Source organism: Mus caroli, unplaced genomic scaffold (genome assembly GCF_978045245.1).
Source record: "Mus caroli unplaced genomic scaffold, Mus_caroli_1 scaffold_8, whole genome shotgun sequence".
NCBI classification, from domain to species: domain Eukaryota; kingdom Metazoa; phylum Chordata; class Mammalia; order Rodentia; family Muridae; genus Mus; species Mus caroli.
This window is the reverse complement of record NW_028227263.1, coordinates 95,132,847-95,158,971: the sequence shown is the minus strand read 5'-3', so window position 1 is coordinate 95,158,971 and position 26,125 is coordinate 95,132,847. Positions and strand designations below refer to the sequence as shown.

The following is a 26,125-nucleotide window of genomic DNA, read 5'->3' as shown; positions in this document are numbered from 1 at the left end:
TTTTAGAGAAACTTATAGAATCAAAAAAAAAAAATCATGAATAGATGACATTGTCCATCAGTCTGGTTACATTGCAGAGAAGAAACCATAAGTGTGAAGGTAGGAGAAATGTTAGCCAACCATATTGGGCTGGGTAATGTGTGCATTTAACCTGTGGCCACTTACCAAAGTCCTTCTACTGTTCAAAGTTCCATTTATAGGGGCCAGCAAGATGGCTCAGCAGGTATACATGCTTGCTGCCAAGAATAATGACCTGAGTTTTAGCTGGAAACCTGAGTTCAACCTCCCAGACCAAGTGGAACAAAGGAACAAACTGCTTGTCCTCTTATCTTTTCATGCCCCTGCCCATGTATACATACACAAAATATAATAGGCATCAGAGCCCATAAATTCAGCCTTCCTCTTAAATATGGAAATTCCTTAATATGGGAACATGGAGGCCAGGGAAGTTATCTAAAGTGAACCACTGAGGCCATCTTTGTGCCTTCAACAATAGCTGAAATATAGCATCCTGGCATTGGCCACTCCTGCATCCATCTGCTCAGTTGCTGTAACTGGCTGGTTCCAGTACATTGTGATTTCTACTTGTAAATAAGGAGTTGCTTTGGTGAGAATTTTATACAAAATAGGGTTGCTGACTACTCACAGAAACTAAAGAAAGAATTCCAGAGAATGGTATCTTTATGCCTTTTGACGGTAGTTACTTTTTTTTTTTTTTTAAATCTCTGGGTAGTATCAAATAAGGTCAACTAAGTTAACAAGAAGCACAGAGTGGTGTTCCTTATCAACAAGTTTTCAGACATTTCTTACTCCAAGTTCTAATTCTCCAGATGTTGCCCAGATCCCACAGTCCCAGTTTGCCTGGTGATTTAGCATGCTTTTTGCTTAGCATAATAGGGCTATAAAAATGTGCTGCTCTGCCCCCTCTAAGCCCCACAGTGAGCCTGTGGCATTTATATTAAAACTGTACCTTGTGCCAAAAATCCTCTCTGGAGTATTCTCCAGACATTTACAAATTTCTCAGCATGAGTTCATTACACACATGCCCAGAAGCAGTGGTTCCAGATGTGTGGCTGAGTTGAGAGCTTTGCGTACAAGTTAATACATTTTTCTCTTATGAAGTCTGCAAGTTCTTCATAACCTGTGGATATTCTCCACCTACCAAGTATCTGGCATAGGTGTCATAAACAGGGTAGTGAACAAGGTGTGTCTTCGTGTCCCAGGAGTGGGAGAAAGACACAACACCCAGATGGATGGCCAAGTGTAAGAGTTTAGATATAACGATTTACAACTTAAAGCACATAGTTTCTGTCACAACTACTCCATTCTCTTGCTTTAACTATAATAGGTAATCAGTTAACATGACTGTGTTATAATAATACTTTATGTACAGCATGGTGGACTAGTTTGGTTCTCTGGCTATACATAGTTTTCTATGTGCTGATATAGATCACTGCAATGCCATCTTAAATGCTAGAAAGAAAAAAAAATGACAGAGGAATAGCAGAATCAACCATATCCACTCTGATTGGGTAATTTGGAGGTATGTTGGCTTCTCTAATTGGATGGTTTGACTGTCTTTATCTCTGTCTGATTGGGTAGTTTGGGTGTCTTTGTGCCACTTTGATTGAGTGGTTTGGAGGTGGCTTGGAGGTCTGAGGGTATTCTGACTGGTTGGTTTGGAAGTCTTTGGACCACTAATTAGGTGGTTTGGTGGTCTGAGGGTGCTCTGATTGGTTGGTTTGGAGGTATATGAAATGCTCTAATTGGGTGATCTGGAGGTCTTTGAGTCTCTCTGATAGGTGGCTTAGAGGACTGGGGATCACTGGTTGGAGATCAGCGATTTGGCTACATGAGGAAAGAACTTGTGTCATCATTGCCCATTTACTTTTCCTTTAAAATGTAGGTAAAGGTAGGAAGGTTAGAGACTACAGAATTAGGAGAAGGTAGGAACTATGACCCCTGGAAATGTTGTTCTATAAGTAAAGATGATGTTGTAAAATCTCCCTCTTTTCAGCCTGTCATCACTATCCAGGTTTACCTTGTAATACACAGTGCTTACCAAATGAGGGGCTTTCACTCAGCACTGAGAACATGTGACCTTCACCGCAATGTCTCTTCTCTCTACTCTGACATCATGCTGGACCCGTGGACAGAAATTGATCTGGTTTTCTTCCTGGTTGCCTCATTTGTTGTTCTCCTAGTTGATACATCGTGATTATTATGTCATTATAGATTCTAGCAGAGGTCAGAGTAGTGGCTCCATTTTACAGTGCATCAGTCCAGGCTGGCTTGGGCATGTATAACACACTAGCTAATGAAAAGGAAGGATGTACTCCTAAAATGCATAAATGTCCCTGAGGAGATATGTACGGTTAGATCTGTTGTGGGGACAGTTGTTGTCCCCACAAGCAAAGCTTAGGGTTTGCACTTAACAACAATGTCCAGTGTTTCCATCATGTGGTTAAAGTATGCAGGCAGTAGAGATCTCCATTGTGTAAGGAGCTGGGTAAGTTCCTTGACTTTAGATCACTTAGATCCATCTGGAGTAAACCCAGGGTGAACAGAGAGAAAATAATCCAGAAAGTAAAGGTGCCTGGCTGAGTTGAACTATACTCATTACTTCTCTTGACAAAATTTACGGAGTACTTACAATAGTCTTGACACATTATAGATATTAATGTATTTAGATGACTAAGACCAAAGTATAGACCATTCATCAGAAACCCTTCCACAAAAAAGGTTCAAAATCCCATAGGTATCTTGGGTTTTCAGGAGAGAACTTTTAGAGGGTATCGAAGCATGTGTGTCCTAGAAATAGGACAAACTCAAACAACACCAAAGGCTGGGGGAGCAGAGCAGAAGTTTGAATGATGGTGGGCCAGTTTGGTGATACTCTAGAGAGAATTCAGATATGGTGCTAGGGCTTGGTCCGTTGTCTGTTGATGATGCACTGTCACAGAGGAGGTTGGTTATAATGACAACAGCCTCATTTGCTTATGCTCATAATTCTGGAGGCTCAAGGGGGGAGGGGTCACCTTTGGTAGTACAGAGTGTCACCTGAAATCAGGAAGTTCACATGCATGTCACTTTGTCTCTGTCCCTCTTAGAAGGCCATTGGTATTGACTCCCAAGGACCTTAACCTGACTATCCTGGGAAACACCAAACAACACCATCAAGTTAATATCCCACCAAAGTTATATCACACAGTAGGGTCAGAATTAAATGTTTGTTTGGGAGAAAACAAGTTACAACAAGAAAAAAAGATTGGAGATCAATGTGGAGAATCTTGATGTCAAGCCAAAGAAGTAACATTCTGACGTGTGGATTACATCACAGTTGGAAAGAATGATTAAGTTTATAGGAAATAACCAGCTCAGGGGCTGGCAAGATGACTGAACTTACGGTAAAGGTACTTGTCACCAAGACTGATGACCTAAGTTCAGTCCCTAACACTTAGATGATAGAGGAAGGACCTGACTCTTAAGTGTTCTCCTCTAACTCCCATGTTTGCCATGGTGTGTGTATGGTGCACACACCCCCTCCCCCACACACATACACACACCCACACATAAATGCATGTGCATTGTGTAAAGCAGATTTCTGCGCCACATGCTTCTTCTATTGTTTGATGCACGACCCTGATCAAGCTCTTCAGTCTGTCTGTGGCTCATCTCTGTTGAGAACTGTGACAGTTTTTTCCAGAGGTCTGATCATCTACCCATTCACCAGCAATCTACAAATTACTCTGGTTCTTAAGAACTGAGCTGGGACAAGACAGGGCCCCAGCCTTTGAGGGGTTCTCTTCTAACAGAAATGCATCCGAGGGAGCAAATACAGAAGGTAATCTAAGGTTCTGATCAGGTCAAAGGGAGTCTTAGAAACAGTTAGAATGGGCTCCCAGTAAGACCTCCTCAGTGGCTGTGCCTGAGGAGGGCTATTGGTCTGCTGGGTAGGGGCTTGCTGAGGAGGGGCTTGCTTTGAGAACAGAAGAGAAGGATCAGCTCAGATGTAAGAAGAAAAATGAAGATTGAAATTGGCTTATCTGAGGGCTGCAGCTAGAATATTTGTAGCTTGTGTTATAGCATGTCTGGAAAATGCCACCAACTGAGGCATGCATATTGGTTAGAAATCTTGGCTTTAGGAGTGATGCTGCCCTCTAGTGGCCTCTTGAGCATTTATACCCATTTATGGGCCGTTTTCAGCTTCTTCCCTGGACCAAGGAGCTCAGTGAAAATATTGCTGCTTGGCCTGTTTGTTCTGTTAAATGGGTGCATATTCCTTAGGAAAACAATGAGAAGAAATTCTGAGCAGGCAGCTTCTATTGAAGAGGATAAATATGCTTATTTTCGTAACCAAGTGATGTTAGAGGCAGGGACAAAGCCTGCTCTGTTGGGCAAGATGGTTTGCATGTTTCAGTTCGCTCTGTTCATTATATAAACTAGGGAGACAATGGTCCCATTAAGGATTATCTGCTTGTCACTTGACTATTTTTTTTTCCTTTGGCGGTATAAAGAGCAAACCACCCTAGATTTAGAGAACAATTTTATTCTATGGTGTGGGTACAAATTCTTTCTCCTCACCCACAAGAAGATTCTGAAAAATTAGCTCCAGAATGTTTTCGGTCCCACACCCTGATGCACATTTTCCTTTGTGTTCACCCCTTTGACTGAGGAGGTGATGGGGAAGGCAGGGAAGATGGAGAATTTGATTTGCAGACCCTGGCTCAGCCCTAGCTGAGTGGGCTGTGAGTCCACCAAGAACACTGTGCTGTTTCCAGGTGAAGGGCCTTGGGGATGCCAGCTCCTCTTCCTGCAGGGGGTCTCCTTTGTCTACCAACTCCCTGACCCCAGTCTCAGCAGCATTGCTTATATTGTAGCTATCATTATTTCAACTTGGCACTCCTCCAACAAGCCTCAGTTTCTCTTGGGTGGGCTTTGTTGGAGCACTGTCTCAGGGTTACCTGTAGCAGATATATCACTCTTCTCGTTGAAGACATTTGTGACACTGCAATTAATCGTCTGTGGTCTTGTTCTTCAGCATTACAGACCTCAAGGTTCCATTTCCCTTGCATTACAATGCATCCCCTCAATGTATTTCATTCACTAGTGAATGCTCTGTTGTAGGGCAGGGCCCCTCCCCTCATCCCTAGCTTTTGCACCACACTAACTCATAATCATATATTAAATGTGTTATGCAAAAACAAACAGATGCCCTTGATGAAATAGAGAACTTTTGAAAGTTCAGCAGTCATGCCACTGACTAGGGTCAAGGTTGACAGCTATAAATAAAGTGGTAGGGACTTAGAGAAGGAAAAATGTACTTTTTCCTCATGGAGTTTATTTATTTGACACTGTTCCTCAGAGGATGCAGGGACTTAGTTTCTCTCTCTCAGCATTCTGCAGAGGTGGTGGGTCTCAAGAGCATGTTTAGATCAATTGTCTCTGTGTCTAGGAAGAAAGATGGAAGCTGAGGAGTAGATGTGGACCCTGAAGGGAAGTTCTAAAAATGTCACTTCACTTTCTGATTACATCTAATCTACTGTAACTAAATCCTGTGACCATATCTAACTTCATAGGAGAATTTTAAAAGTAGAAAGTAGGCTTTGTTCTGCATGTGGAGGAAGAAAAATGATGCCAGGAGCAGGCTGGTCGTTACCAGGGAACCAGAGAACATACCACAGTGGCTAGGTACCAGGAGTGACCATGTGGCAGGTCAGCAAACATTATCTCAGCACTGGGGTTAGGGCTTTGAATCTATGATGGGTGACAGAAATGAAAAGAATAAGGGTTACTAATATTCAAACCATTTTCCTTTGAACATTACTTTTATAGATTTTATTTATTTTAATTTTATGTATATATGTGTGCATGTGTTTGTGTGTGTGTGTGTGTGTGTGTGTGTGTGTGTGTGTGTGTGTGTGTGCGTGAGTAGAGTGCCCTCAGAAACTAGAGGGGTCATATTCCTCTGAAGCTGAAGTTACAGGGAGTTGTGAACCACTGAACTACGGGACTGGGGAAAAAACTTGGGTCCTTTGTAAGAGCAGTACAGGTTCTTAACCCATGAACCAACTCTTTTGCTCCATGAGTGCTATTTATTTATTTATTTATTTATGTCCTGTTTTGCAATTTTGGGGAATTTATATAGGAAAGATACCAGTCAAGAATGGTTTTAATAAGGAATAGTATGTTTTTAGGGTAAAATGTAATCTCTTACAAGCAACTTAATTGTAACTTGGACTTGATTAAATCCAGTTAACCACCTTTTAAAGAGTATATGAGCTTTTAAACACTGTATATATAGCTTTTAAAGAATGTATTAATGAAATAGTAAGCAATATTGAGAAATAATAAAAGAATTCTCATAAAAAATGTATGCTTACTTAATGTCTCATGATTTTTAAGGTACTGCAGTTTAGGGCACTTGATCTTACAGTGTCTCCGTCAAACTAGATAGATTTCCATATGAAAACCTGGGAACCGACCAGATCTGTCTAGAGATCTGTAAGTGGCAAGGTCAAGACTAAACTACGTCCATATGGAATTAACTTTCTTTTGACCTGTGGGACCTGTCAGAGCCTGAGGAGAGAGTGTGGCAGAGTGGAGGGAAATAACACATCTCCCCTGAACCTTTGTGGAAACAGGCAGTTTCCCAAATGCCTCTATGAGGGAAATATGTCTATGGCATTTACATAGCTAGCTAATTCCTACGTAGTACTAAAGGGAGTCTTGCTTAATAACTGTAGCAAAAACGGAAGGGCAGAGCAGCAGAGCCTGTTGTCCTCTGATAAATAAGGGAACCACTCCCAGCCCTGCACTAAAACACCCTGTGGTCCACATTCGGGTGTCACTAAGCAACCAGGTGCAGCTTGCTTTGAATTCTGCACTAGTTATAGAGGCATAGGATCTCTCTGAAGGCTCTTCAGAACTACCCTTTGTAGAGAACTGGATTAAATGTCACACAAGGGCACCATGGCCCCTTTCACCCAGTATTTTCTGGCACAGATCCTTGTGCAGCTATTGCAGCAGGTCACATCAGTGCAGCTGCCACTTGGCCTGATCTAGAATTTCTCATTTGAGGTTTAATTAAAATCTCTAGCAAGAGCTGTCTGTCATTTCTCTTTTCAAAGTTTTCTGTCAGAAGGAAAAAATGCTTAGTGTTGAGCCCTTCCCTGGGGCTATGTTGCCATTGTTTCCGTAGGAGGGAACTACTTTTAGGTTTGAATTGGAAATCTCAATAGAAAGCAAATCGTAATTGGTGGTCTCGACTCATAGCTGAAGATAAGGGGGGTGGTAAGCATGGAGGTTTATTTTTAACTCACTGTACTGTATTGTCAAGTCAAAACCAAAATATCATCAGGAGTCATTTTTATATGGTAGTCTCCTCTTGAAGTTGTATTTTTCTTGGTGTTGAGCTTATAGAAATAGGGGTTCCGGGCTATGAAGTGTTGTGCACGTGTTTTTCACCAATGTCAAGGATGCTTGGGCTCAAAGACATCAGGTCTGATTAATACAACAACTGATTCTCAGTGCAAAGCAATTGATATTCTGCAGGATATGTACACTGTACACTTTCTGAAAGATTAAAATAAGGACTATGTTATTTCTTAAGTGAATTTTCCTGAAACATTTTTTAACATGATAATGTAGAATAACACACATTTTATACTAAAATGTAATATGGACCCAGCACTATTTTGTCAATCTGAGTAAGCTATAAAGCTGCTGTGAGAGGGACTCATAGTATCTAGGACACATTGTGAAAAGCAGAGAAAATACTAGGCTGTAACTTTATCAGGAGGTTCTTTTGAGGAACAGGTAGCAGCAGCAGCATCACCACCATTGTAACCATCACCATGATCATACATTTGTAATTATCACCATCATCATCACCATCTTTATTTCTTTTTTTGTCATCACTATCATAGTGATCACCATCACTGTCTTCTTAATTTTTTCAGATCCTAATTTTGAAAAAGTAGACCTTAGGTCCTAGCCAATTGATAACTATCATATTGCTCAATAAAGTTAAGACCCAGCTGGTCTGGGGTTATAGACTCTATTGAAAAGCCAACTTGTGAATGTTACCCAATAATCACTCCTTACTCTCAGCTTCAAGGGAGGAGATTGGAATTGATATCTAATGTACTTTGTACTTTCAAACTCAGATAGTTTATGTTTTTCACTTCCAGTCACTCTCCTCAGCTCAGTCATATATGGTGGTGTGTGGCGGACTATGGACTATGGATCTTCTGGAACCTCTTTTCTGAAGGATACAGTAGATCTATAAGTAGCATCCTTCTAGATTGTTTGGTGTAAAGAGCCAAGTATGTCATAGAAAGTTTTCATTCAGCATCATCTAAAGGATTCACTTTGTCCTCTTAGAGTCAACGCTTGCTAGGCTACTCATCAGGCTAGTAACCCCAACCACGCATGCTCAGGTTTCTGGAACTCTCCTTCAGTCCCAATCTCAGAATGGCATTCCACCTTAAAATCTTCTCACAAGTGGTTTTGAACTTCCATGTGTCTTTTGTCTTCTACTCCCACATAGGCTCTTAACCATCACATCATAGATCCCTGATTTCCTGAACTTGATGTTGATTCTGACTTTTAATACTGAGGTCACAGTTTAGATTCATTTGCTGAGATTCATCTGCTAAGATGACTAAGAGGTTCCAGCAAGCCTAACATAACAAGTTCTATGTCACACCATCATGGATAGAGGACAAAATAGGGAAGTAATAATAGAAAAACTTCATGATAGTCTAAACCAGTGGTTCTCAATCTGTAGGTCATGACCCCATTGGGGTAAAATGACCCTTTCACAGGGGTCAGTAGAAATAATCCTGCATATCAGAAATTTATATTATGATTCATAACAGTAGCAAAAGTTATGGTTATGAAGTAGCAATGAAAATAATTTTATGGTTGGGGGTAACCACAACATTAGGATCTGTATTAAAGGGTCATAACATTAGGAAAGTTGAAAAAAACCACTGCTGTAAACACTGTCTCTACTGAGTGAATACCAAGAACACTTTGTTTGATGTGAACTGGAGATGTTTTCCCACCCAAGTACAGCGGATGTTAGTGATTACCAAGGGGGTGGGGAAACCAAACAGAAAAGCAAAACAACTGCTCTCACAAAGTGTATCCTCTAGTCTGCAGAGGAAATTAAGGTCAAGTGTACACAGCCTATTGAGCTCTTCTACCCCCTTTTTCTACTCATCCTGGGTGAGGGACTGTCTATTCTCTCTGATTCACTCTGACACAAGACCCCTCTGGAAACTGGTTTGTCTCTTGACACATCCTACTCTACCAGAAGAATTAACTAGGGACTGTCAGAGGGCACTGGAGCACCAAATGTTTCATCTTCATGAATGAGATGGGCAACACACAGCAATGGACTTGTTGATTTTAGGACTTGATTGGTATCTTAGGAGTTAGGGATGCCTAGGTACCTCCACAGCTATGTCTTGGCAGATTGTGTGATTCACAGGGTTCTTTGCTACTAATGCCTGCATCCTGGATTTGTGATCACTTCTGCAGAGCTTGGGTGCTTGGCTCAGATTTCTGCTGCCTAAAGTACTGGTCATCTTCACCTGAAGGGTGTTTAGAAAGCCTTTCAATTTCCCTCTTCAGGGAATGAGACTATAGGAAAGTGAACAGCCAAGGATTGGTTTTCTGATATGGGAGAGGTATAGAACCAGAAGATGTCCTGTTAGCACACATGGGAACTGCTTTTATGATAATAATGAGAGTGTATTATGTCCTGACCTGTAATTAAGTCTAAACAAGGAAGAATACAATCATACAAGTCAGACTTCTCCAGATCTTTTAGAAATTTTCCATAGAGAGATTTATTTAAAATTAAAGCACAACCCCATACTTTTATGGTCTGTCTGCCTAAAGATAGAGCCTGCTCCCAGTACCTTAAGACATCCATCCTTTCATCTTAGTTTCTTCACAACAATCACGATGTTCGCCTGATGTGTGTTATTGAAAGCAGATCTGCATTCATATCAGCTGAGCTAAAATTATGCAAAGGAACATCGAGCTGATACCACAAAGCTTATTTTTATGCAAGAATTTTAGAAAATACCAGTGGGCATTCTACAGATTCCTTGAAGTAGGTTTTTAGGTTTAGCCAATCTGATTGGTCTTGTGTTCTATTGCATTACCCTGTGCCCACTTGTCTGCTGCTTATAGACATCCACTTACTCATGGTTCAAGAAGTAATCACTTGTGTGTTATGCAGAAGGATTAACACTTGGTAATGTAGGTAGAGTGAGAATTAATAGTAGTTCCCACGTATGTTAGACATTGTGCTCCTTAGGACTGAGAATGAAATCCAGGGCTTAGTGCATGATGGGTAAGTTCTGTGGGACTGAACCACATCCTCAGTTTCTCAGAACGTTGAACTGTAGCCATGTGCTACATCCCAGTAGTGAACTTAATCGCACCATGTAACCTTTGATCAAGTTGCTTCATGACTCTGACCCCTGGCTTCTAAACCACAAATAAAATTGACTATCTCCCCTTAATGTTGACAAAAGTGTTGAGTCAGCTCCAGTGTTCTGTACAAAGCAACTTTTACTATAAGTACTGTACTGGGTTCACTATATTCATAAAGTTAGTTGTTAAATCACACAATGATGTGTTATTGTGCAATTCTTAGACATATATGTAGTTATAACTGCATCATTAGTGCTTAGAGATATACCTGTTTGCTTCCACTCAAAGAACTATTCAGGAGTGAAAAGTAGATTTACTCTGAAAGCACAGTAGCGTGAGAGTTCGAGTTCAGTAAATACAAACAAGCAGATGCACTGGAGAGAGGTGCTGAGTGAGGAGTGGTCACTTCTTTTGCATAGATAGAATTTTAACAAAAGGACATTTCTTTTTAAGCATGGACAAACTCATGGACTTATGTGCTTCTGCCGCCTACTGCTGAGACTCAGTAACTGCAGTTCTGCTGTGACTTCTGTCATAGTCAGAAAGCAAGCGTCTGGATACCTTGTTTGACTCCCTCCCTCCTCTCCACTATCCTTCCTTTCTTAATTTAATTTTATTTTATCATTGAAGATCTCCTACATGAGTGTAAAACATTTTATCATATACAAACTCTCCTCTCTCATCTTACCTCTAAAGTGCAACATGTCCCTTCTTAGACCTGGGGATATGGCTCATCATAGAGCACTTAACTAGCATATGTGAAGCCTTGGATTTTATTATAGATGCAAAACACAGAACACAACATGAGCCAGCAAAACTGAAGCCATTAAACCAGTTATTACCTATGTACTTATCACACTAGGTCTGTTTCTTGAGATCCTGATTACACCAGTGCTTACCACATGACATTATACTTTGCTAATTTTTGAAACATATTTCATAGGCTGGATGTGTCTGTGGAAGTATATTGATTCTCTTTTCCTTTTAAAATATACAACAGTGAATCTGCAGCTGGTTCATTGGGAGAATTTATTGGCTTCTTGCTGGTTATGAGACCCATTCTGTAAGGAGACCCAGTGTCTCTGCAAGAGGAAATAGCATGCATCTCTCTACAGTTGTGTTTCAGCAAGGTCTGCCTGCTCAGCTTCAAAAAGGATTATGAAATTACATCTCTTCTGTTCTCACTGCTGTTCTTGAAATATTATTTTATGATTTTTGCTAATTATCTCAAGGAGTATGAATGGCCCTCAAAGGGAATCCGGGAAGCAATAACAACAAGAAATTATGGTTGAGTTGAGAAATGATTAAGATGTAGTTTGCTTTCAGAAAAGGTTTCCATTCAAGTTGAACCCTCCATATGAAGCACTCATATGCTGCTAAACTGGGACTTAAAACTTTATTATTGACACAGAGATGTGGGAGGGGGGAAGAGAAATTAATTTCTAACTGCCCCATAGGCTGGAACCAGAATATAAAAGGTCCCCTTGATAATTTTAATTAGGTTAGGGCATGTAATAATTAGGAGACATATCTTGTACAATCCAGTGCCTTCTAGAAAATTCCATCAGTATCCTTAATTATTTAGGTATTCATATATGTAACAGAGTCCGGACCAACTGATAGTAGATGATGAGACAAAAGGACCTATCTGCTCTGTTCTGCTGTCCTTGGTATGTTGTTTGCTTCTTCATATTCCTTTCTATATACTACTCTCTGGCTGCTGCAGAATGGAGATGGAGTCAACACATCTGAGTTTCAGGATGGAAAAAAGGAGTAGACATGGCTGGGACTTCTTTCTAGACATCTCCATATGGCTTGTGAGTGAGGAGAGCCACATGCCTGCTTAGCTGTAACGAAAACTGAGAAACTGAGTCTTTTCACTTCTTTGTCTCTAGAGTGGAAACCAGAATGAGAAGATCTTAAGACTGGGTGAGATTCTATGACCTAAATTGCATTTCACAGCTAGAGTTTTCATCTCACAACCTCCTGGATTTGCCACCCATGGCAAATCCACTTGCTCACCAACTGTTTACATTAGAATACATGCACCATCTTCTCTGTGATGAGCCCAGGAGGTATCGTATTATTTGTTAAGCAGCAATTGCTTAGTAAATACCTTTTCAAGAGTGAATAAAGAGTGAGTAACCTAATAGTGGTCATTGATGGGTGGACGTATGTGACCTCCTAGCAATAAGGACTTCTGTGGTCTCCATCCTCTTTTAGGAGATAAAGGAAATAAACAAGTAGGAATGCATAAATTCCAAATCATTCTCTATGTCCTTAGAAGTATTCTATTCTGTTTGAGGAAAAAAATGACAGTGATCAGGAAACAGCAAATCATACAGTTTGATGCTGAGTTAGACTGTCACACAGCAGGGGGAAAGACATTATGGTCAGGCCTCCTTTCCTGAAGTCTAGTGTATGGAAGGTTTTCCACTGAAGGGCATCCTACCTCATAACCCCGCAGATGAGGAGAATTGGCTAAGGCTTGGATTTAAAGACAGGAAGCCTCATGCCTCTCAGTGACCAGCCTGCTGTAGCCTCACCTCCCAGGAACTACACAAGCCACTGAACCCTGCTTGACTATAACAGACAACTTAAAATTAGGATTACAAATCCTGACCTTAACACCCTGCCCCCACCAGTGCCCTCATCTGCAAAGGTTTATCAGAGCAAGCTTGATATTGGTATGCAGAGGATGATTAAAATTATGTTAAAAAGAAATTTAAAATGTGATCCATGCAGAGAAGAGCTACTTTTGCTGTATGATATAAAAAAAACTGGAAATAAAACAGCTATACAAATGAACTTCAGAAGGGAAATAAAAAGAACACCAGGCGCAGAGGTAATAACAAAACTGTAACAATGAAGAAACTTGGGCAGAAATAACTACTACCAGAGATCAGATTGATTCCAGATGAAGGGGAAGAAAGGTGGATAAGATAAAATTAACCTCCTTTCAAAGAGTCTCATGGGGCATGGAAGAGGTGCAGACGAAAGGGTGGCAGGGTTGACATTTGCGAATGAGGAAATGAAGACACTGAGAAGTGCACAAAAGGAGATTTCTGTGAAACTATGAGAGCTGGAGAGGCATGGAGAAAGGCAGGCATGGAGTCTGAAAGTGAAGCCAAGGGGCCACTGCACAGGGAAGGATAGGCTGGTGCATCTAGACAGCTGTGGGTGGAAGAAAGGCAAGGTGTGGAGGGTGAGGAAGAAGCATCCATGACTGGGTATGAAGAGAATGAACTCCAAGTTCTTTGGGATGATCTTTCACAAATCCTCCTAACCTCTAATGCTTTTTAAATGGCAAGCAGTAGCATTAAATTGCTGAACAGGGTTTCCACATGCATGACCTCTACAGTGCTTAAGTGGGCAGGTGTCATTTAGCCTGGTCGTCCAGCCCCTCTGTGGCCTTCAGTAAGCCTTTCTCTTCTTAATGGGTCTGGAAGCTCACATTTCAACACGGTCTGTTATCTGCTCTCCACTGGAGTGGGTAGCAACTGTCTGACAGACCTGCCTACCAGAAGTGGGTCACCAAATTTAGATTCTGAGATACTGTATGCTTCCTGACTCCTAGTCAAGCTTGTTCACTGTGTATCTTTACAAGGTGTCATAATGTGAGCACAAATATTGTTTTTAGAAGGCAGTCATCTGTTCTCCAGAGAACAACATTAGAGTAATTTATAGGACTGCAAACTCTACCATAGTTTCATATCACTCTGCAATGACATATGTTACAATTAGACAGCTGGGAATTCAGCTGTCTGACTCTGGTTCTCTAACACATTCACAAACAAGATAGCAGATGTTCAGCAGATGGTTTGACATCAGGATTTTCAAAATAAGTGATAAGGTCATAAGGCTGCAGGACAAACTAAGGCACCAGCGACAAAGCCTGGTGTTTGGTACCTACCTCACAGAGGTGAGGATTTCATCTTAGGTTTTCATAAAACAGCTAATCACAGCCCACATAAACAGGCTCAGGAAATCAGCCCTCAATGCTTATTACCTCTGTGAAGTTCCTAGCACACCTCTGATGCTCCCACCTTTCCCACAATAAACTTCAGAGAGATGAGACGCAGAAATAAGAAAGGATGCTATCATTTGCTCAGTCTCTACCAAGAGTGCCAAGCTGTAACCACCACTAACTCTGTATTATTTTGACAATTGCACAACTCTCCCTGTGCCTCAGTTTCCTTCTGAGCAATGGATGTTTCCTTTTAGATTCATTGAGACAGAGATATTGATGGGTAAGCATGAAGACACCATGTCTGGAACACCAAGGTTACTTAACAACTGTAGAAAGTTGAATACGCTGGCAACTACAGAATCACACCTTATCAAGACACTGACTTGTTTCATTCTGTTATCACAAGGGCTCCACCTTGGCAGGCTGGTATTACTGTTACCTCTATCTGGAGAGAACTGGAGCCTCAGACTCATGTAGACTTGGCTTCTGATGGCCAGTGATGTGGCCCAGCCTCCTCTGTAGAATTATACACTGGGCTCGTGCAGCGCGCATGCCTTTATTTGACAGCTGTATAACTGTAGTGACTCAAATGGTGAGATCCAGCCCCCCAAAAAGGAATAAGCTTTGTATCACAAAGATTCTACAAAGGCGTGAAAGAAAATATTTCTAGCTTATTGTTATTGTTATTTTCTTCTTAGAAGAAAAGTACATGTCTGAGGCTCATTTAGAAACATCTGTCTCCTGAAGCTTCTTTCTGGAAGCAAGTATGAGACAAGCAGTTCACAGAAAACATGCAAGTGATGGTGGGCAGAACGTTGTAGCTGCCTCTGCTGGAGACTGCGTGGGAGCATTAGCACTAGCTCCTGTCAATCCCTGTTGCCTCCCTGTGTAAGGTATCCTTTTACCCAGCTCTGCCCCAGATGCAATTAAGAGGGCTTAGCTGCAACCTAATTACAAGAGACAGAGAAGACAATGTCATAATAAATATTTTATAAGACAGTCAGTGTGGTGAAAGCAACAAGATGGAAAACTTTGCTGCTAGAAGGGGAAGTATTGCCTAGGAGCATTTGTAGCTTATTCCAGAGTATAACAGGAATTCAGCTGCTGCAAAGTTAGGAATCTATTCAGGAAAGGGAGCCAGACTCCAGCAGCAACACAGAAACACACACACACACACACACACTCCAAAACAAAAGTATTCCTTGGATAACACAAGGTTTTGATGATTCAAATCCACCTCTGTAATCTCTTCTAAAGCCAGTGTAAGCCAGGGAAGAGCCAAAGTTGAGTGCTAAGCAATGTTGCTGCACAAGATCGGTGCCCCATCAGTGTCTTGCTGGCTCCTGAATGTCAACAGCAGCGTTTAGAAACCAGATACTCTGAAAACACTATGAACTTTTCGGTGATTATAGTAGAGGGAGTCACTAAAAAGGAAATTTGTCTATTTCTGAATGTATCCAACACTTTGTTTTGACAAAATGTTTAAAGGCACCCTTCCACTCATGTCCATTCACATGAAAGGCAATGAATAAAATCATTTTTTCATTAAAAATATGAAGTCACAAGGAAAGAAAAGAGAGAATTTTGGTGGTTAAAATTGTAATGTAGGTAGTAGTACTTGTCCAGCATGTATAAGGTCCTGTGATCCACCCTCAGAACTGCATAAAGAGTTTAATTGGAAAGGGATGAATCAGGTGGCTAGCTCTACAAGCCCACAGAAGAGGCTTTTCAAAAGAACCTAGACAAATCATTCCTGGAAACTACAGAAAACTTAGGTTTAGAGCTGCTTGTTAACTCCATGAGATGAAGAAGGATGTGTGGCCAAAAAGACAATGGTGTGACACTGCGTAGGGGCTGTTGGGTCCTACAGACTAAATGTGCCACCCCAGCAAAAGAGAGCAGAGCTGAGTCTGCAGAAACTGAACCAGATACTCGAACCCAGGGCAGGACAGGGCACAGGACAGAGGCCATCTCAGCACCCTCAGGTAAGTCCACAATGTGAAGTGCTCCTTGCTTTACTCTCCCATTTTCTGTAAGATACATCTTACACAATATACCCAGGATTTCTCTTCCACCCCCTTCATTCCAAGACCAGGATTCCTATTTCCTCCTATTTTATCACCATGGTTTCTTTAACCCTATTAGGTACCAAACAAGCTTTCTCAGTGTCAAAGTTTTCTCTTTTGTTTAACTACATCTCTAAATCACTTTTAGCCTAGAATCTATTCTTTGGCAAATTCTTCCAAAGCCATGATCACTAAATAGTTCATGAGCTCAAAAGAAATTTATAAACAATTCTCATTAAGCAGTATACAGGAATACAATTCCTATATATATATATATATATATATATATATATATATATATATATACCTTCAAAAGTACTTTAAACTTATGTTGTACATTTCCTAACCAGCTATAAGCCTATGAGTCAGAACAACCAGATATACCCAGAGGTGATGGTGTTCATGTCTCAGGGTTGGTCAAGAGTTGTCTAACTGTACTTAGGAGAGAACCATTCCTGGAACTGTAAACTTAGTCATCTGCCCATCCTGATGAGGAGAAACTAAGATGCCACTTTCCTAAACCAGCATAATTACCAACTGCATTCTAAGTACTTGTCATTTTACCCACAGAGAAGAGTGTCTCTCATCCCTCATCAAAGAAACTTCTTTTTGTAGCAAGTGCAGACCATCACAGAAATGCAGAACTGGGCGACTGGTCAACGTGTATAAAACGACTGAGCACAGGGAGTTCAACTGTAGATGATAGATGTATAACAACAAAACTTCTGTTTCCATCTTCCACATTGTTAAAACCATTGTTTAATCTACGTGGTTTTATCTGCCCAGAATCCAGTCTATTTCATATTCTTATCTCTCCATTTGTTCTCAGAGGGAGTGGGTGACGATTGGAGTGCTCTCCACATTGTTCGGTCTTCTTGCATCCAAAGCAGAGAACTGAGAATGCATGCCCATCTGTTCTCTAAAGGCTGGTCACATGTTAGCATATAAATGAGACTTCTGTTCCCACAGGGCTTCTCAGTTTCCCGCAGGGAGGAAGGCACAGGCCCTGTTTTCAATGTCGCATATAACTAAGGCTCTTGGGAACATCCCCAGAAACCCAGTATTCACTTTTCAGACACAGACAGTCAAAACTGCCACACTGGCTGGTTATTCTGTCTGTTCTTATTTTTGTTTGTCTGTTTTTAGCTCTTGAATTTATGTTACATTGAGAAATCCTAGTAATTATTTTTATTTAGTCGTGCACATTTTTCATCAGGTCTATTTTGAAATTTGATGGCTTTCCCATTCTATATTCTCTTATCTACACCTTTACCCATGAGTTCCTCAAGGCTTTCATATGTACAGCACATGCAGAGCCATGTGACACACACATATGCACTTACAGAAATGCTCTATTTATATTATACTTCTGTACAGTAAATACAACACGCTCCACTCTCCTCCTTTTCCACTTCAGGAACATTTTGTATTTGTCCAACTACAGTGGGCCAGAATATACAACTACTTCATGTCTCCTATAGGATATGTAATTTCATATAAAATTCATGTTGTGGGGGCTGGAGGTGGGGCTGGAGCACTGCCTGCTCTTGCAGGAGGACACAGGTTTGATTCCCAGAATCTATATAGCAGCCAGCCCCAACTCTGTAAACAACCCCACTCCAATTCCAGGTGATCTGATGACCTCTTCTGGCCTCTGCAGGCACCATATACATGTGGTACACAGACATATATGCAGGCATATATACCCAGATACACAAACTAATAAAAATAAGTATCAAAAAATTTTAAAATATATTTATTTTATATATAATCATTGTGTGTGTGTGTGTGTGTGTGTGTGTGTTTATCTCAGTGTGTACATGGACATGGACTGCCAAAGAAAGTGAACCACAGTTCTTTGGAGCTATATTTAAAAGCAGTTGCTATTTGCTAGATGTTGGTGTTGGGAACCCTACTTGGATCCTCTGCAGGAACAGTACTAACTTTTAAAAGCAGAACCATCTCCCTAGCCACCATGTTGCAAATCTTAAGATATGGTTTCTTCACCCACTTCCTTTTTCTCCCTAACAACCTGTTCCATGCAACAAAAACTGTGTTCCTGTTTGCAAAGTCACAAAGCTCAGGAAGTGTCCTGCAGGGCTCCACCTCCCTGTCAGTGAGTGCATGGGCTTTCTGATGTCCTGTTCTCTGTGATAATGATAGAGAAGGAACCCCCATGCTGTCCCATGACTGAACATGCTTGCTTTCCTTCCAGTTCAGCTGGTCCTCAGTGATGTGTGTGTTCACTTTAACAGCCTCTTAGATCCACCTGTCTCTTGTTTCCACACAGAACTTTTATCCACACTGTTGCCAAAAGAACCACGCCCTTACCTGTAGGAGAAGCCTCCGGGTAAAGATGGCAGTGGGACCAACACACTCTGATCCTTCCTCCTATTATCTCTTTACATTTACAATTTTTAATTCCATGTGTGCATGTGGATAAATGCATATAAACACAGGTGCCTGTAGAGACCAAAGTAGTTCATCTGACCGCTGGAGCCAGAGTGGGAGGTAGTTGTGAGTCACCTAGCATGGGTGGTAGGAACTGAGCCCAGACCCTCTACACGAGCAGTAAGTGCTCTTAGTCACTAGCTATCAATTAGTACAGTGCCCGCACCCACCATTCTTATTGTCTCAAATGCATTCTTCCCTTTTACTGCCTTTAAGTTCATTTATGTGAGTCAATCCTTTAGTATCTAACCAGCTTGTACAACAAAATCAAAGCAAACATTTTATAACTTGGTTAAAGTCACTTTGATTATTTCCAGACCTAAAAGCTCCTCTTTTCTTCTGGACATTAATACAGACTTCTGTAATGGGCATGGCTGTTTCATGCTTGGTTACTGGTTCAGTCATGCTCAACATTAAAGCTACTGGTCCACAACACCTCATCTATGATATGTGGCAGCTGAGGTGGACCTTCAGTGGACTCCTTTGGAAGGAAGGGTCTCTATCCTGTGACACTAGCACCTACCATGCTCCTTCCACTCTTCTGGAGTCCATAGAGAGGACGATGCTCTTCCTCACCCTCCCCACCTTGTCTTTCTTCCACCCACAGCTGTCTAGATGCACCAACCCATCCTTCCCTGTGCAGTGGCCCCTTGGATTCACTTTCAGACTCCATGCTTCTCTTTCTCTCAGTGATGTTCTTTGTCTACACAAAGGATGATATGGATTATTATTCATACCTGGGCTTTCTTAAAAAAGGACACAAATCATTTCATCTTTCTCTTTCCATCATTTCATGAATAATACAGAATATTTCAAACAGGCAGTTGGATGGAGCAGTATTGAGTATTAACCTTGTTAATTTATTGGATAAGCATTGTTCAGTCAATATCCCTTTAAACTGCATTTGGTAACATTGTGTGTCTAATGCTGTGAGGAGCCCCAGGGTACTCAGGTTAAATGGAGGAATGGACTTTATGTCTTCTTGAAAATGTAGAGCTATCAAGTATATGTAGAAAGGTGTGTGAAGTTTTGATCTTTCAAAATAATGTAGCAAATGTGGAGTTTAGGCTCTGAGAAAGACACGTGGGACATCTGACCTGCTGTGCTTGTGGTAATCTGAAACAGTAAGAAAGGGTGAGAGAACTGGCAGTTGGCCCCTAAGAGAATGTCAGGTCCAGCAGGCAGGGGAAGGAAGGAAACATCAGCATGGGTAGAAGATTATTAAAGATCTGTCACCTTGTCACTCTGGGGATGACAATTCTGCCTGGACCACTACTGCCACCTTATCTCTGCCTGAGTACAAACCTGCTGCTTGAAAGAGAAGGAGACATGGCCTTAGATGGGCACACAGCAGGCAGTGAAGAACCACTCTCAGAGGTTCAGCTGAGGCAGCTGAGTGAAGAGGCGCTCCCAGTGGAAAGGCTTCTGTGTTCTGGGGCAGAGTGTGGATTAGTGAAGCCAGGCTGAGAGCATCATGGAGTAGGACTTGACCACCCTCCTGCTGCTCTTGATGTTGGCAGGTGCCTGCAGGAGCAGAGCTAGAGAAAAACAGATTCGGCAGAGTTAAGCCAGAAAGGAGAAGAAACATGAAGCATTTAGTAGGGATTTTGAGCTGGGACAGACCCGGTCCTCTATGCAGACCACCTCCAGAGATGTCACTAATCTAATATGTCAAATATGAGCATGTAGCCTTTAATGTCATAAACTTTGCCCACAGAAAACTCTTTTGCTACTTGGTATTTTTCCTGTTTTTAATCTGAGGCAATTTTGCTTGTTGTTTATGTGACACAGCACGGTCACCTTGACCATGCTGGCACAAGCATATTACCAGTAACCCCTGATCCTTTTCTGTTGTAAGCTGGCCCATGGCCTACATGAACTGGGTACACCTGGCGGGGCAGGCTGGGGCTGAAAAAGACTTAGACGGCGAGAGAGATTAATGGAGACCAAGGCACGATTCTGTTCAAGGCCTGTGAGTTTACAAAGAGACCGTGCTTATAAGGGGGAAGGCCCATCCCTCCCCCCTTCCTTCCCCCCCCCCTTGCCAGTCCACTCTTGGTGCCTGGAGCCATTCTGTCAGCACTTGGTCACCAGGCTGGCTGCCCATTCAGGAATGTCTCAGGAAGACAGGTTCAGCCTCTGGGCAGGTAGCAGAAGAGCAGGGCAGTTGTCACTTCAAAAAGGAGCCAGCCAAGTCAGAAAGCTGCACCCCAGGTGACCCCACTTCAGTGGCAACAAGGTTTGTACCAGCCCTTTTCAGGCCGGGGGAGGCTACACTTTTCTAGGTGTTTTCTGTGACTGCTTTTATAGTTCTGTCAAATGTAGTTATCTGTGATGTACATGTAGACTTTCCCTTTTAAATGAAGAGTGAATTGGTTTGTTTCTATTTCTAAGCACTCATTAATGACTCCAAGAAGAGGGAGAGAAACACTTTTGGTTGCTAAAGTTCTTGGTACCTGCATATAATCTGAGCTCTGCCTGCCTCTGCAGGGTAGGTAGTTAACCTGAAGTAGCAGCCTTCTTTCTGGACTCTTATGCAGATAAAAGCCAGAGCACTGGGTCCTTTGGAAGGGCAGAGGCAGGGACACCTCTGTGACTCAGGGACTGTGAATGTGTATCTTCCTGTCACTATACCTGAACGCTTGTTTCTGAATGATTAGAACCATAGCCAGACAGTCTTCTGAAAGTAAACTTTTTTAGGGTATATCCATAAATTATTTTAAGCAAGCTCTTAATCTGCTCCAGCCACATGTTGTTATTCCTGATATCGATGATTACTGTGATGGGCTAATGCCCCAGTGGCCAATGATTAGAAGGCACAACAACCAAAGTCTAGGCTGTAGAAATAATGAATGCAGTTAAGAAATGCCCTGTTTGCTCCTCCTGTTGCTCACCGCTTTCTTTATAACTTTGCACAAGTTTCTTGCCTTCTCACTTTCCTATGTAGAAAGTGGAATTCTGGTAATGGGATTATTATTTAGGCAAAGTGAGTATAGCCTATGAGAGCATCATAAGAGCTTGCGATTGGCAGTGCCGTGAGATTGCAGATATGTGATTCCAAAACTGAAAGCTCGGGTGTTATAAGGGCAAACAGCAAAGGAGAAAGCACGGCAGCAGAGCTTATTGTAGTCCAGAGCTTGAGGGGTGTCAATCAGCAGTCTTTGGATCAGGTGAACCTGGGATGGAGGGCAGAGCACTGTGGAGGGGGAAGTGTGGGACAAAGACTGCTCACTTCATGGTGGAATGCCGAGAGGGACTATGAGAGGGTGCCTTAGTGGTCCATCACCTCTGAAAGGCCCACCTCCTGTATTGTATCACCTCTCCATAATATCATCATGTGTTGAATCCATCAAAGGACTAGGCCAGTTCTTCCAGGAGGACCAAGCTCAGAGTAATTGGGCTTATATTTAATATAATAATTAAATTAATTTGCATTTAGGTTGAAATGTAGGAGTTTTGTTCATGAAGATGTGGTGGTGCAGGGCTCTTTGGAAACTGAGCTCATACTTAAGTAAAAGGGACATAGGACTTAAATGTCTGGAATCAGATACCTGTCACTGTGACCTTAATATCTTAATCCCATACTTGAAATTCTAAGATTGACCACAAACTTCTTAGCACATTACAGTGAGTTCTAAGTGTAAGAATACCTCCCATAAGACAGTCTTGAGGTTCTTATCTCACAAAGGGCTTGACATATGGTGTGGTGAAAGAGAGGCGAGAGAGAAGATACTGCGCTCAGGCCCTCCTCTCCTCATTTCAGGGTGGAGTCAGTATTCTGTGAAGTGTGCAGTGTTAGGTAATATGAGTGTCCAGGCTCATGCAGGAGCTTTCTGAGCTGCTGCTTTTTAATTTTCCATTCCTTTTGTTGTTGTTCCTGTGATATAGCTTAGGTTAGGAGCAGAAGACAAGACACACACACACACACACACACACACACACTCGCGTGTGCGCGCCTTGTGTCAAATCAAAAGAGAAGCATTTCAAAAGTTCTGAGGAAAAAAATCAGGAAATTTTTGAGAAAACAAATCACATTATTGACCTGTGTTACCAGTGCCCGCATTCTTGGGCTGTCAGGTGGATCTGAGTGACTGATGTACCATAAAAATATTTTATAGGCAGTTAGCCTTGTCTGTTTCTAAAAGGGAAGACTTTTTTTCTAATTTTGTAGTAAGCATGTTTTAATGTAGGGTTACAAGATAGCATCTGTATACTATTTCCTTTAATGGAGGAGGAGGATGGCCAGTCATTCTTGGGAGAGAGTCACTTCTCCTGTGATTGCCTTCAGACTGCAAGAAAAAACAAAGGCCAATATCTGCAAGGAATGCAGGGTCAGATTTCAAGATGAGGAGATAAGTACATGTGTTCCCTGCCCCCAGTCCTCACCACCATTCATCCACAGTAGAACCTGGAAAAACACAAATGACTGTTTCAACGGTGGTGTCTGTCACTGCTGAAGCCAGACTCAGGGCCCATGTTCCTCATGAAACTAGTTATGTCCAGTAATCTCCATTGTCCTCTAGGACAGTGAACCTAGAGGATCTGAAAGGGTATCTTCTGGCCATCCTCAGCTGTTGGCCGGGGCAACAGCATTGTGCTGAGATCTCGATCCCTGCTGCAGAAGGGGAGGGGGATGGTTCATTTCCTGTGTTCTCCATGCTCAGTGGACTGTATTTCATATTTCCATTATTCAAGCTTCTACAGATTTGTCATAGAACCTTCAGAGTGCATTTATATGATGAAAATACTTTAGGCTGAAAAGGACTTTTCACTTTTTCCCAGAGTTAAAAACTCTATTGGGGCTGAGGGTGCAGCTCACTTTTTAGAGTTGCCTAGCACATAAGAGGCCTTGTGTTCAGACCCCACACCATGTCCCCAGGTGTGGACTGGAGAGGTAGATGCTGGAGCTCATGATGGCTCCCCAGCCTGGAGGTAAGTTTCTGTTGTCTTTATTGTTTTAGAGGTGTGTGTGTGTGTGTGTGTGTGTGTGTGTGTACTTAGTTTTGGCTTTGTTGATTTTTTTTAAAAATGTATTTATTTAAAGCACTAGCCACCCTTTCAGAGGTCTTGAGTTTAATTTTCAGCACCCACATGATGACTCATGACCATAAGGCTTTGTTGATTCTAATAGGTATATTCTGAAGTTATTGGGAAGACTAGTGTCAATGAAAAACAAATATATCACTTCTTGAAATGACTCAAACTGGATTTCTGAGTTTGAGGTCAGCCTGGTCTACACAGTGAGTTCCAGGACAGCCAGGGCTACACAGAGAAAGCCTGTCTCAAAAAACAAAAACAAAAACAAACAAAAGGCTTAAACATATCTCACTTTTTTTTTCTGAGTGCATTTTTATTTGTATTTTGCAGCAAATGTGTTTGTGGCAGTTACCATCATTTATTAACATTATCTCAAAACCAGAGACTTCTGTGTTCTCTTAAGTTCTGGTGGAGAGGGAAATGACCCATTGGGAAGGATGGCACACTGGTGTGAGCTGAGGCAGTGGTGAGTGGTAGTGGTCCAACACAGAGCTTTCATACGCATCCAGAAAAATAGACATGGATGCTCTAAGCTGCATGAAAGTTAGATTCCAGATGTTTTCCCAGGAGTCATCTGTACACAAGGTTTATTTCACAAGCCTTGTCCCAAGCAGATACAGTGCACCACATGGATACTCAAGGAAGTAAGGCAAGCAATGCTGATTTCACTAGCCCTGGGAGTTGCTGTGAGGAGTTGCTGGTGCAAACTCTCAAAACCTGACCACTTTACTGGTCTTTCCTTCCAGATGCTGCACAACAAGCATGTGATGGTCCGAGTGGGAGGAGGCTGGGAGACCTTCGCAGGCTATCTGCTCAAGCATGACCCCTGCCGCATGCTGCAGATCTCCCGTGTGGACGGCAAGACATCCCCTGTCCAGAGCAAATCCCCAACCCTGAAGGACATGAATCCCGATAATTACCTGGTGGTCTCTGCCACCTACAAGGCTAAGAAGGAGATTAAATGAAACTGATCTCTGAAAGAGGACTCATGCAATGGCCTGTGTCCATTCTTCAGTGTAGTCAATATAGTTCACATGCTCTGAAAAACCACACATCAGACAGGAAAATACTCAAATGGTAGCACTATTTATTTGTAATGCATCTGTAGAACTTTGCCTATGGAGAAAAAAATCTAAACTCAATGGAATCAGACAAATGGTAAGCAAATTATTATTTCTCAATATGTGAACATAGTATTTAGAACAAACCTTGTTAGGAACTAAGTTCTAGGTACAGTCATTGAAGGTGATCATGACTAGGAGACTGTATTTACATAAATGGGTAGGTCAACAGAAAGTGCCTGCTGTATGTCTATGAGCTAAAGCACCCCAGAAACTTTTATAATGGCGGGGATTTTATACCTATTTTTTACAAAGTGACAATGTGATAATGTGCTACTAAAATTTGTCTGAGAGCACTATATAGTAGAGTTTTCTCAGCCATAATACTTAACTGGAAAGGACACTTCAGAGATGTTTACATTAACTTGGAAGATTGCCTTAAAGTTCATCTCTGATCCCTGACCAAACCAACCTCTGGGGTACTTTTGGATGTTGCCTGTGCAGCCCCTTAGGAATAGCAGGTACCTTTTACACACAGAGCAGCTGTGTTTAGGATGATCACTTAGTGAAATACACATGCCTAAGCTAGCATTCATTCACATTTTGATGTGTGGACTGCACAGTCAAATGTTCATCAACCTTGTGATTTTGTTTATTTCAAGCATTTTCTTATTAAAATTATGTATCTTTAGTTAGTCCTATTCTGCTATGCTGTCTCATGAAGTAAAATTCATGTAGTGAATTATGTTACAGACTTGTATACCCAGGACAGAGCTGTTTTGTATCAATAAACAGCACGATATTGTCCACACTGATTTAAAAAAATAAAAACAAAGTTTAAAAAAAAAAACCCACACATTATCTGTCTCTGTATCAGTGCTTCACTCTTAAATAAAGTTAATGTTCAAAATTACTGATTTCCCAGCAATATGAAGAGTGTCAAGTTATGGCTGTGTAGACTACCTTCATGTGGGGAAGGTAAATGTAGGTAGTATTTGTTCATTTGTTCGAAGTAGCAAACAATGTTGACTTGAAATTTTTTTAAATGGTGAAGTTGACTTTTTGTTTCACTACTTTCAAATAAG

At 41.6% G+C, this 26,125-nt stretch overlaps 1 protein-coding gene across 5 annotated transcripts in view; it reads left to right on the top strand.

The window, feature by feature from the left end:
- Positions 1–25,893, top strand: part of Gas2 (growth arrest specific 2) — a 127,818-nt gene extending 101,925 nt beyond the window's left edge. For all 5 annotated transcript variants that reach the window (XM_029479603.2, XM_085841702.1, XM_085841701.1 and 2 more), the window contains one exon: positions 24,726–25,893. In XM_029479603.2, the coding sequence (XP_029335463.1) occupies positions 24,726–24,944 (219 nt within the window). In that variant the 3' untranslated portion in view covers positions 24,945–25,893. The remainder of the gene's footprint in view (positions 1–24,725) is intronic.
- The last annotated feature ends 232 nt before the right edge of the window (positions 25,894–26,125 follow it).